Source organism: Danio rerio, chromosome 12 (genome assembly GCF_049306965.1).
Source record: "Danio rerio strain Tuebingen ecotype United States chromosome 12, GRCz12tu, whole genome shotgun sequence".
Lineage (NCBI taxonomy): Eukaryota > Metazoa > Chordata > Actinopteri > Cypriniformes > Danionidae > Danio > Danio rerio.
Genome location: NC_133187.1, coordinates 24,631,270 through 24,647,734, shown reverse-complemented (window position 1 = coordinate 24,647,734; position 16,465 = coordinate 24,631,270). Strand labels below are relative to the sequence as shown.

General features: G+C 33.5%; 1 protein-coding gene across 2 annotated transcripts; it reads right to left on the bottom strand.

Annotated features, from left to right (window-relative positions):
* Nucleotides 1-1,378: 1,378 nt before the first annotated feature.
* rab18a (RAB18A, member RAS oncogene family) lies at nucleotides 1,379-15,205 on the bottom strand. 2 transcript variants are annotated; one of them, NM_206830.1, is given in 7 exon segments: nucleotides 1,379-3,123; nucleotides 6,255-6,321; nucleotides 7,056-7,174; nucleotides 7,275-7,347; nucleotides 9,574-9,635; nucleotides 14,679-14,734; nucleotides 15,029-15,189. In NM_206830.1, coding segments are annotated over 7 exon segments (618 nt in total). In that variant the 5' UTR covers nucleotides 15,097-15,189; the 3' UTR covers nucleotides 1,379-2,950.
* Between the last annotated feature and the right edge of the window lie 1,260 nt (nucleotides 15,206-16,465).

The window sequence follows — 16,465 nt, the reverse complement described above, 5'->3', positions numbered from 1 at the left end:
AAATTTAGTAATTCTTCTTAATATTAAACATCATACTTTATAGTTTTTTATTTATTTATTTATTTATTTTTGCAAATGAAGAAAAGGTTAGAACACATTTTGTTTATATAGGAAAGATCTGTTTGTATAATCATGAGCTTGTGTTTGACTGTGAAGCAACATCTTCTGTTTTTTCTCTAAACAGTGCATAAGAAACATGAAAAGGATTATTTGTGTTTGCTAATTACTATTTTATTTCAGTTTTTTCTGTTGTTAGTTTTGTTTAGTTTTAGTTTTTTATTTATTGTAAAAAAAAAATTTCAATTAATGAAAATGTTTTTTGACTAATATTTTTAGTCTTAGTTTGCTAAAATAATACTGTACCAGGCAACCTTTTTCCTTTTCTACTGCCCAATTTTTAATAAGCCCATGCAAATTGTATCCTGGTACCATAAATCATAACATTTACAAAATCAACAATTATGTGAAATAAGGCAGAACAGATAATGAAGAATAATAAACTAAATAACAGTTGTCATTCGAAAACATCAAGTATGAGATTTTTTACAATTAAACACATTATAACTCACTTCTTCCTAAAAATAATGCTATGTTAAAAACTCAGCAAAGATGTGCGAAAGAATCCAAGGAAGTAGCTTTACACAATTAACCTGAAAAGACCAGAATGGTTGGTCACCCGCAAATATTAAAATTTGGACACCGATACTTAGAAAACTACTCCAAACCAAGATTTTCTACTAACCCTAAGCAGAAATTAGGCCTCAGTATTATATTAAGCAATTATGAAATTGCGCCTGGAATATCCATTCCTGATCCAAGAGAAAGGTGAAACTGGCAGGTGGGAGCATTTAGAGGAGAAATTCAACATACTGAATTACAGGTCTAGCAGTCATATAAGAACAATAGAGTACAGACACCGCAAAGCAGAGCTGATGTATGATCGACACAAACTTTCTTCAAATAATTTTGCATCCAAAAAGATCTTTGAGCCAGACATTCATTTGTCATCTAGGAATTACACACCTCCTGGTCAAAGGGCAGAAAAACCTGAAAACCTGCAATCTCTATGGTTACCCAACCTGCCTGTCCATCTAAATGCAATAATTTGGATTCAACACATTGAATGATCACGGAAACCATATGAAGATGCCGACCGAACGCATGAATAAGCAAACACTTCAGTCACTACAGCATTCACGCAGAAATGTAACGGGAAACGGTGAAATCGCAGAGGCCTGGAGATACATTCCTGTGGTGGGTCATATTTAACAAGAACTCACTGCTGGAAAAAATATGAGAGAATGTGAAAAAGAGAGAAAGAAAGAAGGTATTCAAAGACAAAATATTGTCATTTCATTATAGTGCAGAGACTCACACATCAACATTACAATATATTTATGACCATCATAAGCAAATATTTACATAGAGTAATTAATGTGCAATAACAGTAGGCAATATTGCGTAAACTCATTCTTGTGTATTATACTCATAAGGTTTGGACATAAATATCCATAAAACAGTGAAGAACCTAAACCAAAAGTCCTTCAATCAATGGCAATTAACTCTCATATAGAATTATATGATGATGAATAGTGAAAAAAATATACAATTAGATACTATATAACTGCCCTAAAAATGCACATAAGACATATTGCATGCAACTTGAAACCACCCAATACATAAATCAGCTTCTAATTATCAGCAAATATCAAAACAAGTAAAAAGGAATGCAAAAATGAGGACTTTTCTGTGGGTGTGCATTCAAACCCTGCGTTTCCTTCCACATGTGCCACACACTTTCTAAAACTGCTATAACTGAAGTTGGCTCTCGAAAGGACTTTACCACCCAGTTTTTAAGCAATGAATACAAGACTCGACATCTGGGACCCCCTGGATGTTTCTCTAAAGCAAACAGAACAGACTAAATAGTCCAGATCAAATAGTCCAGATTAAACCGGGAGAATGGAAATATTAATTTGGCATCGCCATTAAGTGCAGTGCATTTTTGGGATGAACATTTATTATTTCTAAATGTGTTCTTTTGTTCCATTTCTCTGTGCGTAAAAACCATCTATAGTCACACCCAGTGACTCACTGTGAGGATCTTTTTTTTTTTCCTTCTCTACGATGGACAGACATGTTACACTGTCCATAAGTCTGAAGGCAAGTTTTATTTTTAGCCAGTTTTACCCTCTGTTTATATGTACAAAAGAGAGATTCATTGCGCCAATATGTTTGATTTATAAACCCTTCAAAAACATGTTTTGAAGTGGGCGGCCCAAGTCAATAAAAGCAGTAAAACACAGATCCAAACGCTTGCTAACTCTATTATTCAGTGGAGAAACAGAGGGAATGGTGGAAGTGAATTGAAGACAGATACATGTAGTGAGAGAGAGGGAGGAACTAAAGTTAACAAGTGACTGACAGTAGGGAAAAAATGGGATCCAAAGATGGACAGATAAAGAAAGAACGGAGTTCCGCACGTTGCAGACATCAAGAGAGGGCATGTTGATGGAAATCTGTGTTCTACTGAGAGCTCATTCCAGCAGTTTGAAAGGTCGAGTTAGACTGATGAGTGTTTACCTCTTCCTAAATAAGAAACACAGGCACTGGGACAAAACAAAGTAAAACATTACGAGCAATATACAAACCGAGAAGCAAACTGATCTGAGGTATTATGGAGTAATCAAGTTTTTTTTTTTGTTTTTATCCCCTTCCTGAATACAAATGATCAGCATGCCTTCGATAAAAATCGTCAAATGAATTTTAACAGAAAAAAAGCTTATCTATTTCCAGCCATCTTCTTTGTTTTTGTCAGCTCTGTTAAATGATTAATACTTATGAAAGTTTTGTTTGTGTGCTCGCGGGGATACACTTACCAAAAAGGCATATGTATCCTTTGTATGGGTTAACTAATCTAACCTGCACTGTCTAAACACCAGTGTGCGTGTTAGAGAAGTGAGCAGTACGCCCCGCAGCCTCCTTGACTACTTTCAGAGAGTTCAGACAGGGCAACTCCTCTTGACTTATGCATACTCTCCCACAAGCCTGGAGTCTGCAGGATTTTCTCCACCAGCTCCTCAAAGGCACACTGGACACCATCCCTTGTTTTAGCACTGGACTCTGGGTGAAATAGAGAGAAAAAGAGAGATGAGTGTACACTACCTGACTAAAGTCTTGTCGCCTATCAAAGTTTTAGGAACAACAGATACTAACTTGACTTCTAGTTGATCATTTGGTATCAGAAGCGGCTTATATGAAGATTATGCTTATTTTAGCAAAATAAAATATGATCATGGCTTGATTATTAATTATTTAATTAGGACTGTAAATCTGACTTTGCTTAGACAAAAGTCTTGTCACTTCACAGAAATAATAGACAGTATAGAATATAAAGTCCTGGTGCAGTGGAAAAAGAGTTAATATTGTGTATGACTCCCATGAGCTTGGATGACTGCATCCATACATCTCTGCAATGACTTAAATAACTTACTAATAAAGTCATCTGGAATGCCAAAGAAAGCGTTCTTGCAGGACTCCCAGAGTTTGTCAATATTCTTTGGGTTCATCTTCAATGCCTCCTCCATTTTACCCCAGACATGCTCATTTATGTTCATGTATGGTGACTGGGCTGGCCAATACTGGAGCACCTTGACCTACTTTGCTTTCAGGAACTTTGAAGTGGAGGCTGAAGTATGAGAAGGAGCGTTGACCAGCTGAAGAATTTGTCCTTCTCTTGTGGCTTGTAATGTAATGGGCAGCACAAATGTCCTGATACCTCAGGCTGTTGATGTTGCCATGCACTCTGCAGATCTCTCGCAAACCCCCATACTGAATGTAACCCCAAACCATGATTTTTCCTTCAGCAAACTTGACTGATTTCTGTGAGAATCTTGGATCCATGTGGGTTCCAGTAGGTCTTCTGCAGTATTTATGATGATTGGGATGCAGTTCAACAGATGATTCATCTGACAAATTTACCTTCTGACACTTTTCCAAATGATCAACTAGAAGTCAAATTATTATTTGTTACTCTTACAACCGGGATTGATGACAAGACTTTTGTTGGGTAGTGTATATACTCTAGTGTGCAGTAAAGAGGTCTGTAACACCTGGAGAATAGGATGTGATGAATTGTGAGCGCTATACGAAAATTAAATAGAAGGAAAGGAAGAAAGAAAGAAGACTCATAAAATTAAAGATGTACTATAAAATTGCCTAACATAAAATTGCTAGTACAATGGTGCCAAATAAGTCTGTGAATTTGAATTAGAAAGACTAAAATAGTTTGTTTCTTGTAAGACATAATACAATTGTCTTCATAATTAAATAATATATATCATTCACCCCCTTTTTATTTTTTCCCCCCAATTTCTGTTTAATGGAGAGAAGACTTTTTCAACATATTTCTAAACAAAATAGTCTTAATAACTCATCTCTAATAATTGATTTATTTAGCTTTGTCATGATGACAGTAAATAATAATTTACTAGATATTTTTCAAGACACTTCTATACAGCTTAAAGTGAAATTTAAAGGCTTAACTAGGTTAGTTAATGTAGGTTAACTAGGCAGGTTAGGGTATTTGGGCAAATTATTGTATAATGATAGTTTGTTTTGTAGACTATGGAAAAGATAGCTAAGGGGCTAATAATATTGTCCTTAAATGGTGTTTAAAAATTTTATTTTATTTTAGGCAAAATAAAACAACTAAGACTTTCTCCAGAAAAAAAAAAATATTATCAGAAATACTGTGAAAATGTCCTTGCTCTGTTAAACATCATTTGGGAGATATTTAAAAAACAAAAACTTGAGAGTGAAAGTTTAATATTTGCATGTGTTTTTAAGGTTAAAAACACATTGATTATTTAATTTCTGCTTTTGATTACCATTTGACTTGTCAGAAAATCATAAATCATTTTATTTTATTTGCATATTTAGCTATCCAAGTCATCTGCTGAAATTCCATTCATATCGCAATGAATGAATGTATTGCAATGTCAGTTTTTTTCCCAATATTGTGCAGCTCTACAAGAAATCAACAAAATATTACAATCTTAAAAGAACAAATTGTTGAAAACTTAATTGTTTTCTACAACAGAACAAAACACATCTTTATAGCACCATATATTGGGAAAAAATTAAGATCACTCAATAAACTGTAATAATTAAAATCTTTTTTCAAATGAGCTATCAACACTTTTACAAAAATACAAACAGCATCAACTTCTGAGGAACCTTCTATCTTGCTTTTTCTACAAAGCCATCTTTGCTCTTCACAAAATAAAACTGAACAATTGACATTGTTCTCTCTGTTTTTGTAAATATCTATAACCCAAAATGAGCAACTGTTAAGAAAAGACTATAAATAAGAATAAAATAAATAAATAAAACAAATAAATAAAAAAAAACTAACTATGAAAACAGAAAAAGTGTAAGATGGATAGATAAATAGATATTCTGTTACATTTTAAATACGGTCACAATTAACACATACTTGCTTAATAAAATTTATATATATTTTTTAAAACATAAACTTCGTGACCCTAAACTTACAAATGTGTACGTTTATGTAAATGCTGCCATAATGGAAATAATGCATGGTGAATTATGTGCAAAGAAGCAATAAACTGTTCACATTTAATTTAAAAAGAAAACTGCAGAAAGTAGAAAGGAATAGGAAACACTACATTTGAGAAAGAAAAAAAAAAACATTGGACTCCAGCACACGGGCTCTAGCCATATTGTCCATCTGCAGAGTTCATTTGGTGTGAGGGCTTCACGGCTAATTCAAACAGATTACTGCTTACATCCCCACTCATGAGGCGCGTCACATGACTTGCAAACCAAACCCACAGCGCAGAAGAATGCAGGACGTCACCCGCAAACACGTATACAGCACTGCTACCATCATACAAGAAATAACTCAAGAGCATTGTGAAGTCTGACTTGAATTTGCTGCCATAATAAATGAACGACAACTCATACAAACAATCCATCCTCTCAATTAAATAACATAATCTTTGTTTTTAGTGAATGGGCCCGAGTGTTTAAAAATAGCAGCATGTGTGTAGTACAGCAGTTGAATAAACTAGCTGACGTCAAAAGTCTGATTTTTCCATGTGTTAAAGTAATGAATCTTGAAATGAAATATGGGAAAGTAAAAGGGCAATGTATGACTATTTAAAGCCTGCGGTTTAGTGAATAATGAGGGCTCGGGTTATTCATCAAAGTACATCCTACAGATGACTTACCTATGAAAAGCATGGAGTGTTTTCTTGCGAACTTCAGGCCCTCCTCTCGCTCAATCTCACGATCATCCTGCAGAGAAAATCAGCATTTCAAGAACATCTTTTTTTTTTATAATTAGAAGTGTATTGTCATTTTGTTTGGTAGCTCTTAGACACAAGCAACAATAATAAATATGGAACAAATGGTAACACTTTACAATAAGGTTCATTAGTTAATGCATTTACTAACATGAACTAATCATAACCAACACTTGTACAGCATTTATTAATCATAATTGAACATTTACTAATGCATTATTAACATCCATGCTTGTTAACATTATTTAATGCACCATGAGGTAACATGAACTAACAATGAACTACTGTATTTTCATTAACTAATGTTTATTAACATGAATAACTACTGTAGTAAATGTATTGTTCATTGTTTGTTCATGTTAGTAAATGCATTACTTAAGAGTAACTAATGAACCTTATTGTAAAGTGTGACCGAACAAATAATCAAAAATATCAACAATAAACAAAAGACTGAATACAAGATGTAACTCTATAATTATATAGTAGAAAAGACCTAGTGCAGTAATAGTACAGTAAAGTAGTGTACATTAGGGGAAAAGGGGGCACGAGCTATTCTTATTAGTTGTTATTACTAATTACATTGCTTACCCATAAAGAGTTTTTGTAGACACATATGGTGCCGTGTATATTATAAATGCCAAGCAGAAAGCTGCTCCATGTCAGATTTTAATACACAGGCAGGCGTTTTTTTTTTTGAGAGTGAGCAGTAATATAAGTGGAACTCACCTTATCGATTTTGTTTCCCACTAGCATCTTGACAAGATCATTTCTTGTACAGTACGTCTCCAGCTCACTCAACCAGTTATCCAGCTTAGCAAATGTCTCTCGCCTAGAGACATCATACACTACAAGACACAATGTGAACAGAAAATTACAACATCGGATTATTCAACAATTGGAATTGATATTTTAATGCTAATCATTACTATAACAGTGAACAGTTACCCAGAATGACACCCTGAGCTCCTCTGTAGTAACTGGGTGTTAAAGTCCGAAAACGTTCTTGACCTGCTGTATCCTGTAAACACAAAACAAATCAGCCTTTAAGAGAAATGGTGTTAAAAAGAAGTAACAATGGTTATTTGAATTATTATTACATATATTTAAAAAAGATGCTTTTCTCTTAGGAAACACTGCCATCTTGTGGTGCACAACTGAAACACTGTGAACTGTTAAGGGGTGTCAAATTCAGATCCTGGAGGGCAGCAGCCCTGCACAGTTTAGTTCCAACCCTGCTTCAACACACTTACCTGCAGGTTTCAAACAAGACTGAAGGACTTAGTTTGATCAGGTGTGTTTAATTAGGGTTGGAATTAAACTGTGCAGAGCTCCGGCAATCTAGGAACTGAGTTTGACATTATATAGTTGTTACATTTGTCGTATACAGTACTTTTCCTGGAGATGATTGGATAATAAAGTTAATAATGCATAAATATATTATATATTTACAATATATGATGTATTAATTTTGCACATGAAAATATCTAAATCGGATGAGAGTTATTATTATTGTCAATTAACTCTAATCTCTTTTGTACTGTCAATTTCTAGTTTCATATTCTGATATTATAGAGACTCTTACAAACATTCTGCTAAGGGACTTCATTTGATCTACAGATTATTTTAAAATAACATTTACAACATGAGCTGTTCCTGTTTACCTCTAAACATTGTCACCATCTGAGGCCTGTTGCACAAAATGAGTTGAACAAACTACAAGTTGCAAATTAAGTTTCGAGTTGACAAAACCAAACAAATCCAACCTGGTTAGGATCAGGTTAAGTGGTTTCACAATGCTTTATATAAATGTTCTGTAAACTTACAACAGAGTTTGTGAACAACTCTGAACCACATGCAGCTGGAGGTGTTGCACATTCAGCAAACAGCCAATCAAACATCACATTCGAGGGTCAGTTTTAAAGATTACTCAAAAAAAAAGGAAGTAAGTAAGAGCAATTCACTTCTCTGCTAAAGATATTTCATTGTTTTTTTTTTTTTAATATGATGGATTGAAACATATTTTCAAGAAAGTAATAACCATTGTTGATTCAGCAAAAGCTTGAAAAGGAAACTTAAAGGAATAATTTTATTTAAATCCAAATCAATCAACTGATTTTAATATTATAGGTTCACCAACAGCTTAAAAGCTTTATGTATAAATGCTATCAGGGGTATAGCAACTGGGAGGGACGGGGGATATTTCCCCCTCACTTTTACAGACAGACCATTTAGAAACAGGTCATTAATAATTATATGAACATAAACTTTTGGATCTTATTCAGCTGTCCCCCACTTATAAAAGTCAAAACTATTTGAATATAGGGCTGGGAGAAAAAATGCTATCTCATTAATTATTTTTCATATTGAACAATGACAATATAAGTTGTTAATGAGTCCAGATTTAAAAAGAGTATCCCAATAATGGCTGAAGTCACAAAAATTACAGGGTCCATTAAATGGCTTAATATATTTTTGGCTGATAAGTTTTTAGTGGTAGAAAATTTGGTATGTATCTAATATCAACACACTTTTCCCATTGTTCTACATTTCTGCTGTGAGATTGGATTTTAGACCAATAGAGTAATAAAGTCCAGAGCTTATTGTTATTGACATACATTTTACTGCAATTCGATATAATATTATCTATCAGCACAGCCCTATTTAAATAAATAATGTTCAAACATAATAAAAGTATAAATAATTATAAGTCACATGAATAAATTATTAGCAACAGAAATGATTTCATTGTAAAAGGCTTTAATTTGACGCAAAAAAGATGCTAGTGGACTAGGAGTGGGTTTATTACATCAAATAAACTTTACTTTACTCCCAACTGACTGGTCCAGTTTTAGTTTGCGATCTCTATCCCAGAATAATTCCTGTTCTGGAGCAAGTTAGCTAAGCAGTGCAAGTTACCATGGTGTTGAAACCAGATTAAAACCAACTTTCCGTCTCGAGTTTGCTCAAATAAAACACAAACTTATATCGACTTAGTTTAACAGTCCTTAGGTTGAGCTAGAGTGGTGTCAGGAACACAATTTAAATGAAGAAATTGGTAAAAATGTATGTTCTAAAAGTGCAGGTTAAAGAGTAAAAAAATAGAAAAAGCACAAAGACAACCCCATAATATAAAATAATGCACAAAAAAGGTGGATAAGTTATTATCATTCTAAAAACATAAGGCAATGCTGCTCTAAACTCCACATGTATAAGACAAGAGGAAATAAAACACTTGCTTTCTTACCCAGATTGCTAGTTTTGCTCGGTTTCCATCTACAGCCAGCGTTTTCACCTTGAAATCCACACCTTCATGAAAAACAAATCACGTTTAGTACTTGTATTCTTACTTTTTCTTTTTTTATATAATTGTTTTTCTTTATGTTTTTACTATTTATTTTTATTTTTATATTCATAAATTATTACATAAAATATTACAATAAAATATTACATAAAATAAAATGTAACTACATTTTATATATACAGTTTTAGTTTATTATAAATAATTATTTAATTTTGTAGATTTTTACATAAATACTGTCATAATTAGATGGACAGATTAAACGTTTGTAAAAATTCAAGATTACCGTCCAGAAGTTTTATGAGGATTATGGTAAAACCATACATATATAGTGAGATCGATTTAATTTTTGATGGACCGAGATATTTGTCAGGCAACAAGCCCAGAGTGACTAAAGCTAAAAATCCCAAAATTTACAGCAGAACGGGGAATTGTGGGTTTAATACGTACAGATAAAAAAGAAAATAGGACGAATCAACCACCTGCCTCATCACTCAGCAAAGCCACATCACTTACAAACATAAGTGATTTACATTCATAAAAGAAAAATGAAAGTATGTGTAAAGACGACGGGGGAATAAATCTCTCAGCACTCTGTGAATGAAAGATCTGGAGGCATGAAGTACTGCCGAATTTCAGCACAGCACTGACAGATTTACCAGAGGAAGAGGGAGACCTGGATGTGTTTGGTTTGGATTGGAGGGCTTTGAAACGAAAACGGCGGTCACACATACACACGTTACCTTAAATTTGTCACTGCTTTGACAACCGATGGATTTCCACAACATAAGAAGCAGTAGATCATGTGTTGATTTTCATTGCACAGACATTAGTGTTAATGTAGCCCCTGAACAATGTTTAACATGAATAAATGCACTTTTAGATTTTCATAATTTTAAATTTAGGTCTAGAATTTGAGCGATGAATGTGATGTTGGTTTTCAAGTAAAACCAGATCTAGAGCAGCATGTGTGACTGATGTTGGCTTCAGGGTAATCAGAAGATATTTGTTTTCATAGATTGTCATTAACCGAGCAACCAGGAAAGCAAGCTTCTCGTGCTTACACAACAAATATGTGACCTGTAAAAAAATCTATACGTCACACACCAAGAACAAACTAGAAGTCAACAGGTTTTCTACAGGTGTCATCATCGAAGATTGATTACTTTTTAGTACCATGCAAAGACCTTCTGACCATTGTGTAAAAAAGTAATACTCTTTATCAGTATTTTTGTCTTGTTTTCCATTACAAATGTTTAATGATTATTAAAGGTGAATGCATCAAAGTTAAGATTCACCTTTTTTCATTCAATCTTGATGTACAGTGGGTATAGAAAAGAATCACCCCCCTTCAAAATAGTTGCATTTTGTTGCATTGTAGCCTGAAATGAAGACAGACACATTTTTTGTTTAATCTAACTGTATTCACTTAGTGCAGCTTATAACACCCAACCAAAAGATATAACACCAAAATGTCAGAAAAAAATTTACATATAAAAAACAAAATTAATGGGTTGGAAAAAGGATCACCCCCTTTTTCAGCGTTTGGTTGAATAACCTTTTGCTTTAAACACAGCCTTTAATCTGTTGCGATACGTTTCTACTAACTTTGCACATTTAGACTTTGCAATATTAGCCCACCCCTCTTTGCAAAACTGTTCAAGTTCAGTTAAATTTGATGGTGTCTATTTGTGGACTGCAGTATTCAAATTATTCCACAGATTTTCAATGGGTTTAAATCTGGACTCTGACTTGGCCATGCCAGGACATTCACCTTTTTCTCCTTCAACCACGGTGTGGTCAGTTTTGCTGTGTGCTTCGTGTCATTGTCATGTTGGAAGGTAAACCTTCTTCCCATTGATAACCTTCTGGCAGAGAGCAGCAGACTTTCCTTAAGAATTTGTCAGTATTTTACCTCATCCATAATTCCTTCTATCCTGACAAGTTCTCCAGTTCCTGCTGCAGTGAAACAACCCCATAACAAGATATTTTCACCTCCATGTTTTATGGTAGGAATGGTGTTGTTTGGATGGTGAGCTGCATTGAATTTCTGCCATACATATCGTATGGTGTTGAGGCCAAATAATAAAATTTTAGTCACTGACCATGACACTTTTTCCATGTGGCTTCTAGGTGGGTTTTGGCAAAGCTGTGTTGTGACTTTATGTTGCTTTTCTTAAGATGTGGCTTTTTTCGTGCAACCCTCCCACACAAGCCACATTTGGGGAGAATCGTTGATATTGTTGTCACATGCACACAATGACCACTCTTTGACATAAAATATTGCAACTACTTCAAAGTTGTTGTAGGCCTCTTGGTTGCCTCTTTGACCAGTTTCCTCCTGGCTCTTTCATCCAGTTTGGAGTGACGTTCTGATTCAGGGAGGGTCTGTGTTGTACCAAATACATTCCACTTTTTAAAAATGGACTTCACTGTGCTTCTAGGCATTGATAAAGCATTTGATCTCCATTTCATAACTTGTGCCTGGCCACAACTTTATCCCAGAGATCTTTTGACAATGCCTTGCCACCCATAGTTGATGGTTTGCTTTAGTTGCACTACCTGGGGTTGAAATGTTACACTAAAGCTATTTTCATGCTGAGCTGATCAAATTGACCACCAATGAAAGTTAAATTGTGTTGTGTGTCGTTAAGGTGATTAGGTACATCTGATTGAGTTTACAAGTATTTTTTAGGAGGGGGGTGATCCATTTCACAACTGAGTGAATTCTGTTTCTATGCTTGTTGTTGTTTTCTGACATGTTGGTGTTAAATCTTTTACATGGATGTTATACATTGTAGTGAATAATTACACCTAGATAAAACAAAACTGTGTCTGTCTTCATTTCAGGCTACAATGCAACAAAATGTAAATATTTTGAAGGGGGGTGATTCTTTTCTATACCCACTGTACATCCATTAAAAATTTAAAAAACAAATGTAGGGAGGTGCATGATTTCATCCTTCGGGAACTGATTGGATTGTTGAAATATAGGTGTTGCTAACAAATTGAAGAAAGACTGAGGAATGGATGAATGCAGGACAGAAACAAGATACGCCCTGATGGCCCCTCCCAAAAAACATTCCATCTAACCAGAAGTGAAGCAATGTTGTATCGAAGGGTAGAGAAGGTTGTGATGTTTGATTAAAGACTGCAAGGGCAAATTAAATTTTACAAAATAATGAAGCGCACATACAGTGCTCAGCATATATGAGTACACCCCTCACAAATCTCTCTTTTAAATTCATATTTGTAACAGGAAGCTCTGCAGTATTACATTTGTGCAGTTATATTAGATTAGTCAGTACTGAAGCCAAATCTGGAGCTTATCTAACAAAATAACTTATGATAATGGTCCAAAAACTAGTACAGCTAAATTTATATGGTATGAAAAAATATTAAATACAAATTTAAAAAAAAAAGGAAAAATCAAGAGAAGCAGAAAAAGAGAAAAGAAAAAAAAACTTAGTTGAAATTTTTTCATTGATTTTAATTGTATTATGTTTCAATTTCTAAATATGTTCGGTGACTAAAATATTATTTTAATAAATATATCTGTTTAATAAAACTGTTGTTTACATACGCCAAAATGTATTGCCTATATTCATCTAAAATTATTTTCAAAATGGGGTGTACTCAATTATGCTGAGCACTGTATTCCTAATTTATTACTAACACTACTATAAACATATAAAAATAAGAAGAGAAAACTTTTATTTAATTCCAACTCGAAGTAATTAAAATTTAGAAAAGGAGCTTTATTATGTAAAATGAGGTCTTGATTTGTGTGATAATGTGCTGAAAATAATTTTTTTCTTAGACTTTGACACTTATTACAATTCATTGACAGATATTTGTTTTTGCTTGAAGCATAAACTCACTTAATATGTAACAAAGCACAACTTAATTTTCATATTTATATCTGAAATATCTTGATCCAAGGTTGTTTGGATATTTGTATCGTTAAATAAAAACGCTGAAGCGTATTATTTTTGTTGTTGTTTTACATTATTTGCAGTGCTGCAATATATAAAGGGATTTTCACCTAAAAATTTACATTTCCACACTATTCTCATTCTATTCATTCACACTCAAGTGGTTCTAAACTTTTATTCAATTCAATTCGATTCATCTTTATTTCTACAGCGCTTTTAAAATGTAGATTATGTCAAAGCAACTTAACATTGAAGTTCTGGTCAATTGAAACTGTCAGTTCAGATTTTAAGTTCAGCTTGGTGTGGTTTAATTATCACTGCTGAAAGTCCAAACACTGAAGAGCAAATCGATGGGCAGCTCCACAAGTGCCAAACCAAGCAAGCCAGTGGTGAGAAACAAAACTATTAATTTCTTCTGGTGAACACAAAACAAGATATTCTAAAGAATGTTGGAGGGACATACATAATAGGAACAAACAATACTGTTGAAGTCGATGGTTTCTATTGTACAACATTTGTCAGCATATCTTCCTTTGTGGAAGAACTGAAATATGAGTAAATGATGAAAAGGTTTTCATTTTTGGGTAAACTGTGCCTTTATTGCCAATCCTTAAGGATTTTCAACTTTTTACTTTGATTTAAAGCTTTAAATTGTTGACGATGAAATGCAGCTTTACTGAATTATTTGACAAGCAAGTCAGAAAGTGGGAATATAAAACCTTACCTGACTTATAGAGATAAGTTAAAGTTGGTTTTTGGTTGTGACATGCTTCCTACTATATATTATTATTCTTGTATTTTATTTACCACTGTACTTTGAATATTCAGTCTGAAATCACTTTCAAGTATGACTTCAAAACAACATTAACACTATTTAATTGACCGTGAACAATGCTGTAATTTTATAGTCATTGAAATACGATTTCACCATTTAGAATTTGCAAAGAATACTGAAATGATATTATTAAGGAGAAAGTCAAAATGAGCGAATATAAGACCAACATTTCCTCAATACCTAACTTTGCTCCACTGTTTTTGTTTGCGTGTTAGACCCTTTATAATCATTTAAAAATAATTACTTTATTTTTAAACATTTATCATTTTACATGGACTTACCTATTGTTGCACCAATTTCTGCATCAAATGTATCATCAGTAAATCTCAAAAGAAGACTAAGAAAGAGAAGGGAGGAAATTAAAAATGGTTAACCTTGGCAGCTTCGCATTAGGAATTACACTTTCTTTACAACGCATAGAGAGAGTCGCACACATCTGCAAATGTGTACTGGATGTGATATTAGTATTTAAGAAAACATGTATCCTTGAATACTCTCGGTTGATAAATACTGAGTATTTTTGTAATCCAAAACAATCTGTTTTATTAACAAGCTCATGCAGTGTATGTGCTGCTGCTGCTGCTGTTGTTGTTGTTCTATCAGCTGGAATCTGTAACTTTAAGTCTCATACCTGGATTTGCCTACTCCACTTTCGCCAATGATCAGTATTTTCAGAGTGGTCAATATATCATCATTCATTTTCACCGGAAAATGCCTCTATGAGCAAAAACACTGACGGTGTAAATACAAATCAAATAGAAAGGAGAAAATATCATCCGAGGGCTAAACGTTTCTCTCTTCTTCGGATAAACTCTGTCGATGATGGGAACATTTGAGGTACACAGTTCTGCCCTCTAGCGGAAAGTTCATTTACTTCATATATTACAAAGCATAATTGTTATTTTTATTTATTTTTTATACTTTCAAGATTTTAAACGTTACCTTACACATACAAAAATCTAAATAAATTTATGTACTTAATAAACCAAATATATACAATTAAAATATAACACTTATAACAATAAATTAACGATCAATTATAAAACTCAACTAAAAACAACGATTGGCACTTCTTATTAAGCGACGAGAAATGTAACAGACATCACGTGACAAAGTAATCTAGAGTGCACTGAAAGGATGCCGATGAGAAACTTCAGCAGCAGCTAAGAATAGAGTTAGGCAAAAATACAAAGAAATGTATTTTAATATAAAATGCTAAATACCTCAATTTTAGGTGTATCAAAACAAACGACAAAATACAGCGGCCAAAAAATCTAAATAAAATACCTTATTTTTGTATTTTGAAAATAATTTTTCAAGGGAGCATGACATTTTTAGCAAACCTTCCATCAATAGGCTTATTGGATCAATCCCTTCGCCATAAACTGACAAAGTGAAGTAAACAATGATTGATACTGCATTAACTGAGCAAGTTTAAGTCAGCTTCTCTGCACCACATTCACCTCTACTGTGAGGAGACATTCATTAAAAATGTTACTTGTGTTTCTCTTTATTTTAGTATAGATTTTGTACAAATTTCACACAGAAAGTCCTGCCTTAAAGATTATCTCTACTGTAAAAACCATTTAATGCTGATAATAAGTTAGAATATATTATCTCTTGATTGTGAAAATTGCGCACCATCTCTTAAAAGTCCTAAGTTAAAAGTTCTCCAGTTTTAGTCACTTCCATAAATCAATCTTGTACTCTTCAATACACAATATAAAGCACGATATCTAAAAAAAAAGCTATCTATTTTTTGCTGCCATAAAACCTGAGTTGGGAGTTTTTGAGTAGTCTGTAGATTGGAGTATTATTAAATATTTTTTGTCTCATACTGACTAGCTATGTCAAACTAAAGAGCACCTGCAGATCAGCTACTGGCATTTGCAAAGAAGTTTTGTAGGTAGCCTATCGCCACTGTACTTTATTATTTTCCTCTTTTATTTTGACTTGCTCCCGAATTCACCCCTGCTATATCTGTTACTTTCTTTATATGTAATGCAGAATTTACATCCATAGTCGCATTGACCTCCTTCCTCAATATTAATCAATTTTCTAGTCTGAT